Raw genomic sequence first — 14,230 nt, forward strand, 5'->3', positions numbered from 1 at the left:
TGTTCTAAATGGGATACAGATGTCCCCAGGGGCATCTTAACCACCTTGCCAAACACCTGCCTGTTGCAGCCTGTTATTTCAAGGAAAGCAATCAAAAGTGTTTCTTGTCAGTAGTAAATTTCAAGTTTTCAGTCAAAAATTAGATTTTAAAAATTTAGATCTGTCGCTTTGGAACTTGATTGCTTCCCAATACCTAGAGGCTTTTCTGATGAGATTTGGTGATGTTAGTAACATTTTTTTTTAATATGCTAAAAAACATTTTGAATATTTTTAGGAACCAGTATTTTTCAAATAACCGATGTGTGATATTACAGAGTCATACATACATGGGTAAAAGATACATTTGCAGTACAAGATAGACCAATGAATTTTATTATAACAAAAGTAAAAGTTCATTGATAACATTTCAGTTACCACATTACCTTTAAGAAACAACTTACTTTCTGGCTAATATATTATTGAAAAACACTATTCACAATGATCAGAAAGGCTGTTAAAGTGCTTCTCTTCTTTTCAGTTTTATACAAGTTTTATTCCTCTCTCTATATATATATATGTATAAAATATATATAGTGATAAATGTATTTGATAGATTGTGATAACATATATATTATATATTAGATTTTTTTTTTATTATTTTAACTAAAATACCAAACAGGAGCTGCTTAAAAGAGAGAAAGATTTATTTCAGCTTACAGTTTTCAGATTCATGTTCCAGAATCAGGGACTCCATCAGTCTGGTACCTAATGGCAGAACACCTGCAGAGAGGGGATCACCTAACAAGCCAGGAAGCAGAGAGACACAGAGAACATGCTCTTCTTCTCACTGTGGTCTCTCCTTATAATGCCATTGTGATTCAGTCATGGGGCTCCACCCCAGCAGCCTAATCCTACCCCATCACTTCCTAAAGGCCTTACCTTCAGACACCATAACTGAATCAACTTTCACCTTAATCCATAAACTATTAATCTATTAACCATGAACAAGACTTTCAGCTATAAACATCTGCATGAATTTGGGGAGCCATTCGTGTTCAAACCATAATAGATATGTATCAAAGCAATATATCAGAACAGATTGAATGTAAAAGCAAATGTGGAATCCAGTTGTCTTTTACTAAAATAGATTTTAAAGAGATTCATAAAAATTTAGGGGTGGATGTTTAGCACAGCAGTTGAGATGCCCCTTGGGACACCCATGTCCCTAGAAGAGTGTGATTTGCGTCCTGGTTCCACTCTATTCCATTTTCCTGCGCACCCTGAGAGGCAGCAGGTGTTGGCTGAAGTAGTTGGGTATATGCTACCCACATGGGAGACCCAGACTGAGTTCCTAGTGGCCTGATCCAACCCTGGCTGTTGTAGGCATTTTGGTGGGGGGAGAGGGTGAACCAGCAAATGGGAGTTCTCTTTGTTCTCTCCCTTCCTTTCTGTTTGTCTCTCTGCCTTTCCAATAAAAGTGTTCTTAAAAACAAATATAAGATAAAATCATTCTTACTAATTTTTGTTTTATTTTGAAAATTTTTTCATAAAATATTACTTATGTAGCATCTGCATGCTGTTTTAATGAATAAGTAATTTTTTTAACTTATTTTTAAAGGATTTTGAAAAATAAAATTGCAAGCTCTTTTTGCTTCTAGAAAGTAAAACTTTTATGTTGAAGGAACTTGGTAGAATATGAATATTTTATATTCACCATTCTGAGAGGTTTTTTTTTTTTTTTTTTTTTTTTTTTTTTTTTTTTTTTTTTGGACTGGCAGAGTGGATAGTGAGAGAGAGACAGAGAGAAAGGTCTTCCTTTGCCGTTGGTTCACCCTCCAATGACCGCTGCGGCCGGCACATCTCGCTGATCCGAAGCCAGGAGCCAGGTGCTTCTCCTGGTCTCCCATGCAGGTGCAGGGCCCAAGGACTTGGGCCATCCTCCACTGCCTTCCCGGGCCATAGCAGAGAGCTGGCCTGAAGAGGGGCAACCGGGATAGAATCCGGCGCCCCAACCGGGACTAGAACCCGGTGTGCCGGCGCCGCAAGGCGGAGGATTAGCCTGTTAAGCCACGGCGCCGGCCAAGAGTTTAAATACTCTAATTGATTAGTGTTTAAAAGCCCATGAAATTTTCCATGATTAGCATATAATTTTTTCATAAATGATTATAATAATAATAATAACTCATGTTCATGACTCAGGATAAAGTTGTGATTACCAGGTTTTATTTCTGGGTAGTCAACAGCTTTCTTATTAAGTTGACAAAAGAATGGCAAACATTTTATAACATTTATAGCAATTAATAATATCCAAAGGTGGTAAGTCTCTCTTGTTCTAATATTATTCTTATGACTTAAAAAGCTGCAAAGAGAATATACTATAGTGTTGTATGAAAGGAGAGAAGGTTAGCACTCCCCTTGACAAGGATGGAGGAGGCCCTCGGGCCTTACAACATACATAACGGAGAATACACTATAACATTATAATTATTCTAAGGAGACTTTCTCTAAGTGGATTTCTACAAGGAAATTGTCAGTAAAACTCAATTGGATCATGGTCCAGTAACTTCAGGATTTTTGATAAAAAAAAATGGTATAGCAAATGAAAGTTGGAATTTGATTAAAAGATAATAAAAGCTTATAGATAGAAGAAATAAAAATGTGGATCTAAGTGTCAATGACCTATTTGGGCATTGTAACTCATGGGTAGAAGAAACCTAGGCTGGCGCCGCGGCTCAATAGGCTAATCCTCCACTTTGCAGCGCCAGCACACCGGGTTCTAGTCCGGGTCGGGGTGCCAGATTCTGTCCTGGTTGCCCCTCTTTCAGGCCAGCTCTCTGCTATGGCCCGAGAGTGCAGTGGAGGATGGCCCAAGTCCTTGGGCCCTGCACCCCATGGGAGACCAGGAGAAGCACCTGGCTCCTGGTTTTGGATCAGCGCGGTGTGCTGGCCGCGGCCGGCCGCAGCGGCCATTGGAGGGTGAACCAATGGCAAAGGAAGACCTTTCTCTCTGTCTCTCTCTCTCACTGTCCACTCTGCCTGTCAAAAAAAGAAAAAAGAACCCAGACACTAAATCCAGTGCTATTTAAAAGTTAAACTTGTCTCTAGTTGTGGAATTATTATTATTTAGTGTTAGTACATAATGATTTTATGACCCAAAACTTTATGTACTCAACAGAGTTCATAAAACTAGTTTTGTTGAAGCTTCAGGAAGCTACACAGTAGCCCTCACGCATCCCTTTGAATGGAGTCATGGTAAGATTAGAGGCTGAAAAGGCCAATCTATTTCTTAATCTCTTTGTTTTCTTTTCCCTATGAAGGATTAGCTAGAGCCAAGTCAGTTCCCACAAAGACCTACTCAAATGAAGTTGTCACGCTGTGGTACCGGCCACCTGATGTGCTTCTGGGTTCCTCGGAGTACTCAACCCAGATTGACATGTGGTAAATATATACAGATATTATTACCATTCATAATTTTGAAAGAATGTAGCTGTTAACACAGAAGCATAATGATAGGCATTTGGTTTTCAAAGAGGTATTACTTCAAAGAAGCATAAAATAAACAGTGATTCAGAGTTCTGTCCTGGAATAAGAGTACCCGTGTTTAAATTCCAATTCTGCCACTTACAACTATAATAACCTTATTCAAATCACTTGTCTATACTTAGCTTCCTCATTTGAAGAAATGGGAATATTAAAAATAACTAGAGTTCTGTAGATAAGATTAAATGAGTAATAAGTTTAAGGCACTCATGTTGTTTGATATGTAGTCATTTTAAAACATTATTTTTAATATTCATCAAAATCCACCTGCCTTAAAAGTTGATCTGAAAATAATCAAAATATCCTTACCATCCGTCTCACTGCTTTGGCCACCACTTTGGTCATGACACTTTTCTACTCAAACATCTTTATTTCTACTCTATTCATTGCCTATAGAATAAGGTACAATTTCCATAAGGTATCTCTAAATTACTTTTCCCAACTTATTTCATACTATTGTTTAGTACAAATGTTCCCTTTTAAGCAAATGGCCTACTCACCATTACCTCAACAATACCCTGGACTTTTACGTCAGTCTACCGTTCTATAACGTTCTATAACGGTTCTACTCAGCCTCTCTAATTAGGGCCTGTTTCTACCAACCTTTAAAACACAACTCCTTGTAAGTCCTGTTCAGAATATACTCCAGCCTCCAGTGGCAAGTCCTTCCTCTGAACTGTAGTTGAATTTCTTGGGTATACTGTACACAATGTTATTATATTACTTTTGTTGTTGCCTTGAAAAAACCTGGTTCTATATAATTTTTTTCTCTTTTTTAATCCATTTTTTAAATATGGCAAAATATACAGAACATGATTTTTCCCAATTATAAGAGTACAGTTTTGATACTAAGTACATCAACGTTGTTGTGCAAACATTTTCACTGTCCATCTCCAGAACATTTTTTATCTTGGTAAAACTGAAACTCTGTTAAACATTGTGGGATGTGCCCTATTTTACCCCCTCCTCCTGTCCTTGCAAATCACTATTCTACTTTTGTCCTATGAATTTGGCTACTCTGGGTACTTCCTATGAGTTGAATTATAGGTTGTCCTTTTGTGAATGGCATATTTTACTTAGCATAACACCTTCAAGATTTTATCCATGTTGTAGCATGTGTCGAATTTTCCTTCCTTTTTAAGGTTGAATAACACTCCATTGGATGTATGTGCCACATTCTGCTTTTTCACTTCATCCATTGATTGGGTTGCTTCTACCTTTTCACTGTTGTAAATAATGCTGCTGTAAACACAAGTATACAAATATGTCTTCAGGATCCTGCTTTCAGTTACTTTGGGTGTATTCCAAGGAGAAGAATCGCTAGATAATATAGCAATTCTGTTTTTATTTTTTTTGAGGAGCTTCATACTATTTTCCTAGCAACTGTATGATATTTACTTTCTGTAGAAACTTATTATGTAAAATTAAATTTTAGATACAGTTGCTTGAATTGGGGTCTTTTAATGACAGTATGTATTGACTGAACCTCCCACCTATTCCTGTTCTCTTTTACACACTCTCACACATACACACACACACACACACACACACCACTCCCCCATCCTGCACCTAAATGTTCTATTTCTACTCTTTGCATCAAAAAAATCTTGAATCACTGGCTTCTCTATCCTGGCTATCCATTACCTGGGGCTACTGTGTCCTAGGTTATCATAGAAGCTAAGAGGTCCATTTATAACTATTTTGTAATTCTTTGTTTTCTTTTCCCTACAGAGGATTTCTCAATTGGTTTTCCTCCTTCTGGTCTTCTTCCTTTCAGACCACAGTCTGCAACAATAGCTGATGTAAACGTTTAATGAGATAGTAATTGTAATTCAAACACTTAAAAATCAATTTCTCACACAGTGTAAGCACTCAGTCTGTTAGCTATTGTTAGTGTTACTCTTGGAGGATCATGCAGAGCTGGACATTTTAAGTGGGAAAAAATGAATCTAACAATATGGAAGTTGAGACACAGTAAATGTTAACAAATTAGTTCTGAAAAAATGTCTGCAGGAGGTTTGCTGGTAGGCTTGTACAAATTTCTCCAGAGAGGCAATCTTTAGGAAAAGATTTTTGTGCTTCATAATATGTAAATTGTTTGCTCATTTTTTTTTTCCATGATATATTTTAAAGGGGTGTTGGTTGCATTTTCTTTGAAATGGCTTCTGGAAGACCTCTATTTCCAGGATCAACTGTGGAAGACGAACTGCACTTAATTTTTCGACTGCTAGGTAACAGAAGAAATTTTTTCCTGGTGATTTTGCACTTAAAATTGACTAGCTAGATAAGACTGTCTCTAAAAACGTCTATTTAAGAATTTGATACAGAGACTAATATAAAGAGCTGTTAGGTGTAAGAATTTCAGTTGATTTAGTTATTATAAAAAATAGATTAATTAGGTAACTTCTGTTCATTTACTGAGTTTCATCCTTACAATAAAGATGTTGTGGAAGAACAGAGAAGAGAAATAGTGTTGAAAATTCACCTTTAGTCCACCAACCAGGAATATTTCTTAGCTTAGGTAGTATCAGCTGGATAGAAAAAAAGGTCCAGCATCATCATGACATCATAGCATAGTCCAAAAAATGTCAGTGTATGCTTACTGTTTTTATCATCTCAATTTCAGTTGAAATTGTTAAATTATCTAGTACATGTAAATTGTTCTCACATATATAACTTACCAATATATTTTTATGTATATTTATATATATTTTTTAAATTCAGGAACTCCATCTCAGGAAACATGGCCAGGTATTTCTTCAAATGATGAGTTCAAGAACTACAACTTTCCAAAATATAAACCACAGCCTCTAATTAACCATGCACCAAGGTATTTTTTCCTTCTTTCCAATCTTTTGAAGCATTAGCCACAGTAAAGATTCAGGAAAAATATATACACAATTCATAATTATTTTATGATCTCTTTTAATTTATTCCATCATGTTAGATTAACTTTATAATTTATTGACCAAGAATTGCCAAAGTATGTAGTTAGAACTGAATTGTAAATAAAATTAATATAGAATGTATATAGTAGAATTCTCGAGTTTATGTAAGTAATTGTTTCTTCCAGAAAGGAAACACTGATAAGTGCCTTTTTCAGTATCATAAAGATGATGAATTTTGTTTTGCTTTCTACAGAATTGTTCTATATTTACTTACAATACTCTAAGTAAATATTATAAGTAAAATCTTCATTCTGCTATAAGATGACTCATAAGTGTTTTAACCAATGTTAATGATATATTTTGTATTTGAAGTATATAAACTGTTTCTGATCACTCAGCAAATATCTTCTAGATATCAGCAGGTCAGTTAAAGTTTGTTCTCAGACTTACCCTCAGATCAATCCAATCTACCACTAGAGTTTGAGTGATTTCGTCTTGTAGACTATGTCACATTTTCACTATGATAGACTAACTCTTTTGACTGTATTTTTAATTTTTTACTTTAAAGTATTTATGAATTGATGCTATTATTATTACTCTAGCAACTAATATCATTTTAAGTAGACTCTCTTAAAAAGAATACATGTACTTGTATTCTTGTATTCCAAAGTGGTGTAAGTCCTATTTTTATCATACTGCTTGCTGTTGCTAATGTTCAGTTGTAGAAGGTGGAAGCTCTTCTAAGACAGATTCACTAAGACTTGACTGAGCACCTAGCTTGTCTGTACCCAGGAAACTCTGGATATGTGCGAGTGGCAAACTACAGAGAATTCGAATAGCCTGAAGAATGTCTAGGCCACAGCGTCCACATGGCTGCCTCTGAGAGCACTCAGGAAGATGAAATTTCTTTATTCAAAATTGTATTTTGCCGGTGAAAGGTGTAGTGCAAGATAGAACCCATGTTTTCTCTTCAGTACATTATCCCTTTAATCCCTAATCCCCACTCCCATTTTTGCTCATTTCATCACTGTAACTAGATTGACTATATCTTAGGTTTTGTAGCCCAGATTAATGAAATTGTTGAGGCATATGTAAATTAAGCCAAGTGTCCCTGCCAACCATGTGGGACGCTGGATTTAACTCCTGGCTCTGCTTCTCACCCAGCCCTGGCCATTGTGGGCATTTGGGGAGTGAACCTGCTCACTTCCTCATAAATTCAAACAAACTAAAAACCCAAAGCTGAGTGGCTCATCCCTGTGTTTATCTTGATCCATAGGGATTCATTTTGGAGTCACTTTATTGTTATGTTTTCAACTATACAATAGGAAAATGATGCTCGCCTTGAGTGGAATACTGAAAATTGATGCAGTTCTGAAGTTTTCCTTACGATAGATGTTGCTTTGTCTTGGCATAGAATGATGATTCTTATATATTCTGTAATTTTAATTTGTTCTTGAATTTATTGGAAATTTCAATTTCATCGCAGTTATTTATGGATTGTTCTTTTAAAAAAAATGTGTTTTAGGGCCAAAACAGTCGTCTGTTTGAAGACAATAAGAGTGACTAATTTTGGGGCACTTACATTTAGCAAATTAAAGCACTTAGAAAGAATAGTTTTATCTTAGAAGTTTCTACCAGCTGAGATAAAAGAGAATAAATTGCCACTTGGTTTTTGTTGTTTCTAGGTTGGACTCTGAAGGAATTGAGTTGATAACAAAATTTCTTCAGGTAAGTCACATCTTAGTTTGTAATTGCTAAGTGGGTATTTGACTCTCAATTTCCTCATCTGTGGAATGAGGTTAGTAATTCCTCCCTCAAGGATTGTTAATGACAATTAAATAAGATACCTATGGTCATATCTAGCAGGCTTAAAGCACATGCTTCAGTTAAAAAAATATGGTTCCTTAAGTCTTCATGTGACTGGGTTTTTCCTTATGACCTAAAACAGTGGGAGCTAGTCAGCTGGTGGCATAGATCAACTATGTCAAGGCCAAGTTCTCTGCAATTCATGCTCTCTTTTTCCTTCTACTTAATTGCCTTACAAGATGCTGCACCTCCAAACACCATTCATATTTTCCTCCAAAGCAGAAAGAAGAAGGAGGATGAGGGTTTTACCAACTATATTAGTCTTCTTATATCTTGAAAGTAGAGGCTTTAGCAGAAATCCCAACCCAAGTCTCATTGGCCAGAAAATTAATTGTAGGAGAGGCTGGAGATTGGGGAGCAGGACTGTCATAATTAGCCTAAGTTTAGAACAGTTGTAATTCATGATCATTCTGCTGGAGTTGGAAGCATAGACACCTTGAGCAAGTCTAGGTTGTGTCATCAAAAAAAAGCAGGAAAATGGGTATTAGGTAACTAAGAATGGCTTCCGTAAAGATGCGAGATCTATTCCCACCAATCATTTGGAGTTCATGAAGAAAAGTACTACCAAAAGTCAAATCTCTTTCAAAAATATAAGTAATCTGATTTTTTATTTAAGATCCAGCCTTATCTTGGAAATGTAGAACTGAAATAATTATTGCTACATAATCTCAGTAGCAGCTCAAATTAGAGTATATCTGGCTTACTCTAGAATGGTGCTTAAAAATAGTTGTTATTAAGTGATCTAGATTTTTAACAAGTAGCTCTATGTGCTAAGTTGCCCTACTTTTTAATAATTAGAGATAAAATTAATGATAATGAGGCTATTGTTTGCTTTTTACAGTACGAATCCAAGAAAAGGGTTTCAGCAGAAGAGGCCATGAAACATGTATACTTTCGAAGTCTGGGACCAAGAATACATGCTTTACCAGAAAGTAAGGAAAATTCTGAATTTCCCCCCACCCTTTGTTTTCATTTGTCTAGGATTAGAGACTGGGGTGGAACAGGTGCTTTTGATTTTTAAGCCTAAAATATGAGGTTTTTTTTCTGTAATTTGATCAGAATTTCTCTCTCCTTTTATTTAGTTTTTTAGATTTATTTATTTATTTGAAAGATGAGAGAGACAAAAAGACACAGAATCTTCCTTCTGCTGTTTCACTCCCCAAATAGCCCCCCAGTGGCTGGGCTGGGTCAGGCTAAAGCCAGGAGCCAGGAACTCCATCTGGGTGTCCCATGCATGTAGCAGGGGCCCAGGTACTTGGACCATCTTCCACTGCTTTCCCAGACACATTAGTAGGGAGTTGGATTGGAAGTAGAGTGGCTGGGACTCAAAAATGTTGTTCATATGAGATGCTGTTGTCAAAGGAATACGATCTTACCCCACTGCACCACAATGCAAGCCCCCATCAGAATTTCTTAAAGAGGGTGCATTAAAAAGTTCATAGAGAACAGAATTTAAGATACTTATTTTGATGCAAAAAATTTTTGAAATATATGCATAGTTACTTCATAAAATGCATTTCCACAAACTTTTTGAAGCCTTCATGTTTGGTTTCTCTGCTTTATTTCTTGTCACAGTGAACACATTGCCACTACTGTATAAGAAATCAGTAGCACTTAGGCAGAGGTCATCACTCTTATTAGACTTAAGTTGGTACATACTACCTCATGACAGCCATTGTCCTTAGACCCAATCTGGATTCGATTCAGAGTTGTTAAAAGTGGATTTCTATAAAGATTAAAGGGGCACAATGATTGATTTCTCATAAAAGGAGGTTTTTACTGGGGCTGGCATTGTGGCACAATGGGTTAAGCTACCGCCTGTAACACCAGCATCCTATATGAGTACCAATTCCACTCCCAGATGCTCTAGTTCTGATCCAGCTAAAGCACCTGGGAAAGCAGCAGAAGATGGCTCAAGTAGTTGAGCCCTTGCCACCTACTTGGGAGACCCTGAGGGATTTCCCAGATCCTGGCTTTGCCCTGGCCTAGCCTGGCCATTGCAGCCATTTGAGGAGTGAACCAGCAGATGGAAGGTCTCTTTCTCGTTGTGTGTCTCCCTCGTTCTCTGTAACTCTGCCTTTCAAATAAATAAAAAAAAAATTTTTTTTTTTTAAATTTTTGACAGGCAGAGTGGATAGAGAGAGAGAGAGACGGAAAGGTCTTCCTTTTTGCCGTTGGTTCACCCTCCAATGGCCACCGCGGCCAGCGCATTGTGCTGATCCGAAGCCAGGAGCCAGGCGCTTCTCCCAGTTTCCCCTGCGGGTGCAGGGCCCAAGAACTTGGGCCATCCTCCACTGCCTTCCCGGGCCATAGCAGAGAGCTGGCCTGGAAGAGGGGCAACCGGGACAGAATCCGGCGCCCCAACCGGGACTAGAACCCGGTGTGCCGGCGCCGCAAGGCAGAGGATTAGCCTGTTAAGCCACGGCGCCGGCCATAAATAAATAAATCTTAAACAGAAAAAAGAGAAAGTACATCTACTTCTTAAGACAAAAAGATAGTTTTTCATTATTGTAGTCACTCTGATTAACTGTCCCCAGGATGAGTGAGTGTATTATGAGTTGTTACAATAGCAGATTTCCTTTGCCTGAAGTAGCCCTGATTTTACTCATGACATTCTTTTTTACTGTTAGTCCAGTATTTTACTTTAAAATAGAGTAAGATGAGTGGGGAATTAGGTTAATATTTGGAAAGTGGGCTACCAAAATTTTTTGTTCTCATTTATTAGACAATACTGGACAGTCTTTAATGGATGACTACCTCTCTGACAGATTGAAAATTAGATGAGTTACAAGTGGTTTTTTTTAATATTAACGATGATACTTAATATGTCATTAAAATCAAGTTTCAGTTCGAGGTAGGCAAGTATGATTGTACAAATACAGTCCTTATTTTTCACTAAAAATCTATAAAGGTAGCTTGAGGCCCTTATATCTTCATGTCATCATAAGGAGATATAAGACAGAGAATAAGAACCTATTCATACATTTTGATTAGGCCTGTCACCCCATGCAGAGCCTGGAACAGATCCTGTGTGTTCTCCTCATAGAAGTCCTTGCTCATGGCACACTTTAAAGCAGAGATGGGAGAGGAAATGGTTGTGAAGGGCAGTTACTTTGCTTGGTTTTCTCCTCAAAACATTGAGAAAAGGAAAAATCTTACAGCAGGACTACAATGTTATACATGTAGTAAATGTTCTGTGTTGAATCAGCATATGCTTTTTAAACATCTTTCTTTAGTTGGGTTGTATTGTTTTAAATAATGTTAGACCTTCATCGGATAATTTGTGTCTAAAATTTTGCATTTTAGGTGTATCAATATTCAGTTTGAAAGAGATTCAGTTGCAAAAGGACCCGGGTTTTCGAAATTCTTCTTATCCAGAGACAGGTGTGTTTGTCATAAACCATTTCACATGTCGATCATGAATTTTTGTATGGAACCAAGCTTTTGGTTTATAAATTGATCAGTAAAATTATTGATGTACAAACCAATGTACAGTGCATTCCACAACTGTGTATGTTTAGCATTGCACGTACTCACTTTTCTGTATGATGTGGGCAGCTCAGTAACTCTTCAGAGAGGAATCTGACTCAGTCAAGTCAGGGATACTGAAAGCTGCAGATGGCACAAAGACCTTTTGCAAGTCACCTGGCTTGATCACTGCACGCGCCATCCGTGGTACCTGAGGCAGAAGACACATCTTGTGCTTCTCTAGTCATCAGGCTCTTCACTTCGAAGCACAGAAGCTGTAGACTGACCCCATCAACAAAAGGGCCCTTTAAGAAAGTGCTGATCATTCTTACGGTGGAATATCAGCTTTTGCTGGTGGGAACATTAGCTTCCTAGAGTCACCAAATACTGTATGTGGGATAAAACTGAACCTTGAACTGCCTCATAAAATGACTTTATATTTTAGGACATGGGAAGAACAGAAGACAGAGCATGCTCTTTTAAGTCTGATAACATGGTTTCAAGCCCAGCCCCCAGCCTTTCTTATCAATCAAGGACTCAGATCTGAAGGCAATTATTTCTTTTGGTGAACTTGGAATCTCCATTTGTCTACACTGTCCTCTTCACAGTGGAGTCTTTTTATTTCAGACCTACAGATTGTTTTTATATTTGTTGTCACAGTGTGACAATGTTTTTGTACAGTCAGTTTTCAGGTCTTCTCTGCCATTAGAGCCAGTAGGTTACAGCTGTTGATGTAACTGTAGCTGCAGTTTTTGTGCAGGACTGAGAAACACAGTGCATTATTTATTGCGGAATCATTGCTGCTAAATAACTACTGTCTGTTTAACACAATAGTTGGATGCCTGAAGTTGCAGTGGCTTTATTATATGTGAATGCATATGTTTCTCCTCACGAATTGTTTTACTGCTGCATTTTTTGTTTGTTTGTTTGTTTGTTTTTAAAATTAAACTGCAGTGTTTCCTGGAATGTAAATTAGCTTTGCTTAACAGTAAAATAAGTGAGCCATCTTGAACACTCTAAGTTCATGCTGTATAATTTCTTATTGAACATTAATAAAGAGTAGCTAAGAGATTGATAAACACATTATGTCTAGGAAAGCATGTGATGCAGAATTTGATTCAAGAAAGTGAACATCTGACATTTTGGAGATTTCACATTAGACTAATAAAGCACCAAAATTGTTCATTTTTACCTATTTCTCATTTTAGAAATGTCTGCTGTATATTACTGGATATCTGTATACTAATACACTCATCTATTTTACATTGTCCTTTAATTTAGTTAAAACTTAGCCATGTAAGTCAATTCAAGCATAAAAGGTCCTGCTTTTATTTGTTTTAAATACATTTCTTTTTTTATTAGAATGGATGATCCTTCATTGGGGAACAATTTCTTTCATTTGGGGGCTGTGTGTATTTTTGTAACATTTACTTGGAATCAGCTGAAAGCTGTAATATGTCCTTGAATGAGCCAAGATAAATTGCAAATGAAAGAAATGAGAACTTAGAGGACTGCTTTAAAGCATTGTAGGTATTATCTGTTTACTAGAGATACTAAATATTAGTTTTAAGAGAACATCATAAACACTTTGGTGTTGGAAACAGTGTTTTAAAAGCATTTGTGTTCACTTTTAAGGACTATTTGTTTAGTGCATCTTATAAACTATAAATCTTACTTGGTATATTTTGAAATGGTCATGTAAATTTTTGCCTTATATCATGAAAATAGTCATAACTTAATTTTTTTTCCTGGCATTCACTGTAAAACATTCAGGGGTCCTACCATTTCTGTTCAGGAAATCTTGTAGTTTATTGTTATTTAACAGTATTAAGTGAATTTTTGTATATTTCATTTTAACTTTATTTGTGAATAGTGATTGTGGCATGTTTGGGGGTGTTATTTTAATATTTTCATGATACTGAAGTTTTAATTTTAAAAAAAAATGTTCTGGAAGAAACAGATTCATGTTGTAATGGTGAATATTGGACCACTACTGCTTTTCACATTTGTAAGTTGGTTTTATGTTAAACCTTGTAGCCTAACAAACTGCTGTTATTTCTAACTGACAGACATGTATTAATATTGTACTTTGAAGGTTATAAATATTATGTGGAAATTCCTCCATTTTGTTTTGAAATTTATAATAACAAAATCTCCATGTTGTTAAAATGTGGTTTTGTTGAGTCACACTTCTTTCTTAGGGAAGAAAACTTTGAGTAGTGGAATTTTTTTTTAATGGGTCATTCTTAAAATAGCACTGTCTCACTGTGCCGAACGTGATGCTTTGTATTTCTGCTGACCGTTTGTTAATCTCGCTGTGATTTTACAGGATAGCATTCTTGGTTATAAAGTATCCAACTTAGTGTTTCATACTGTAAAGATTTGATTTGTTGCAAACATTGGCATATAGTTAGTTATCCTAAGTTTGATTCTTGAATATAAAAGATGAAGAAGTATGTCCAGTTGTTATATAAAGTTCTTCCTTAGGA

At 36.5% G+C, this 14,230-nt stretch overlaps 1 protein-coding gene and 1 non-coding gene across 4 annotated transcripts in view; both read left to right on the forward strand.

Moving 5' to 3' along the window:
* The window catches only part of CDK17 (cyclin dependent kinase 17), a 107,948-nt gene extending 94,038 nt beyond the window's left edge, over nt 1–13,910 (forward strand). For all 3 annotated transcript variants that reach the window (XM_062203087.1, XM_062203086.1, XM_062203088.1), the window contains 7 exons: nt 3,297–3,417; nt 5,653–5,750; nt 6,244–6,349; nt 8,093–8,135; nt 9,115–9,205; nt 11,580–11,657; nt 12,187–13,910. In XM_062203087.1, coding sequence (XP_062059071.1) covers nt 3,297–3,417; nt 5,653–5,750; nt 6,244–6,349; nt 8,093–8,135; nt 9,115–9,205; nt 11,580–11,657; nt 12,187–12,224 — 575 coding nt within the window. In that variant the 3' untranslated portion in view covers nt 12,225–13,910. The remainder of the gene's footprint in view (nt 1–3,296; nt 3,418–5,652; nt 5,751–6,243; nt 6,350–8,092; nt 8,136–9,114; nt 9,206–11,579; nt 11,658–12,186) is intronic.
* On the forward strand, nt 2,360–2,481 carry LOC133769295 (U6atac minor spliceosomal RNA). Its single transcript, XR_009867180.1, has one exon. It is a non-coding gene; the product is annotated as a U6atac minor spliceosomal RNA (small nuclear RNA).
* Nucleotides 13,911–14,230: the final 320 nt, after the last annotated feature.

This window comes from Lepus europaeus, chromosome 10, assembly GCF_033115175.1.
Source record: "Lepus europaeus isolate LE1 chromosome 10, mLepTim1.pri, whole genome shotgun sequence".
In the NCBI taxonomy this organism is placed as follows: Eukaryota; Metazoa; Chordata; class Mammalia; order Lagomorpha; family Leporidae; genus Lepus; species Lepus europaeus.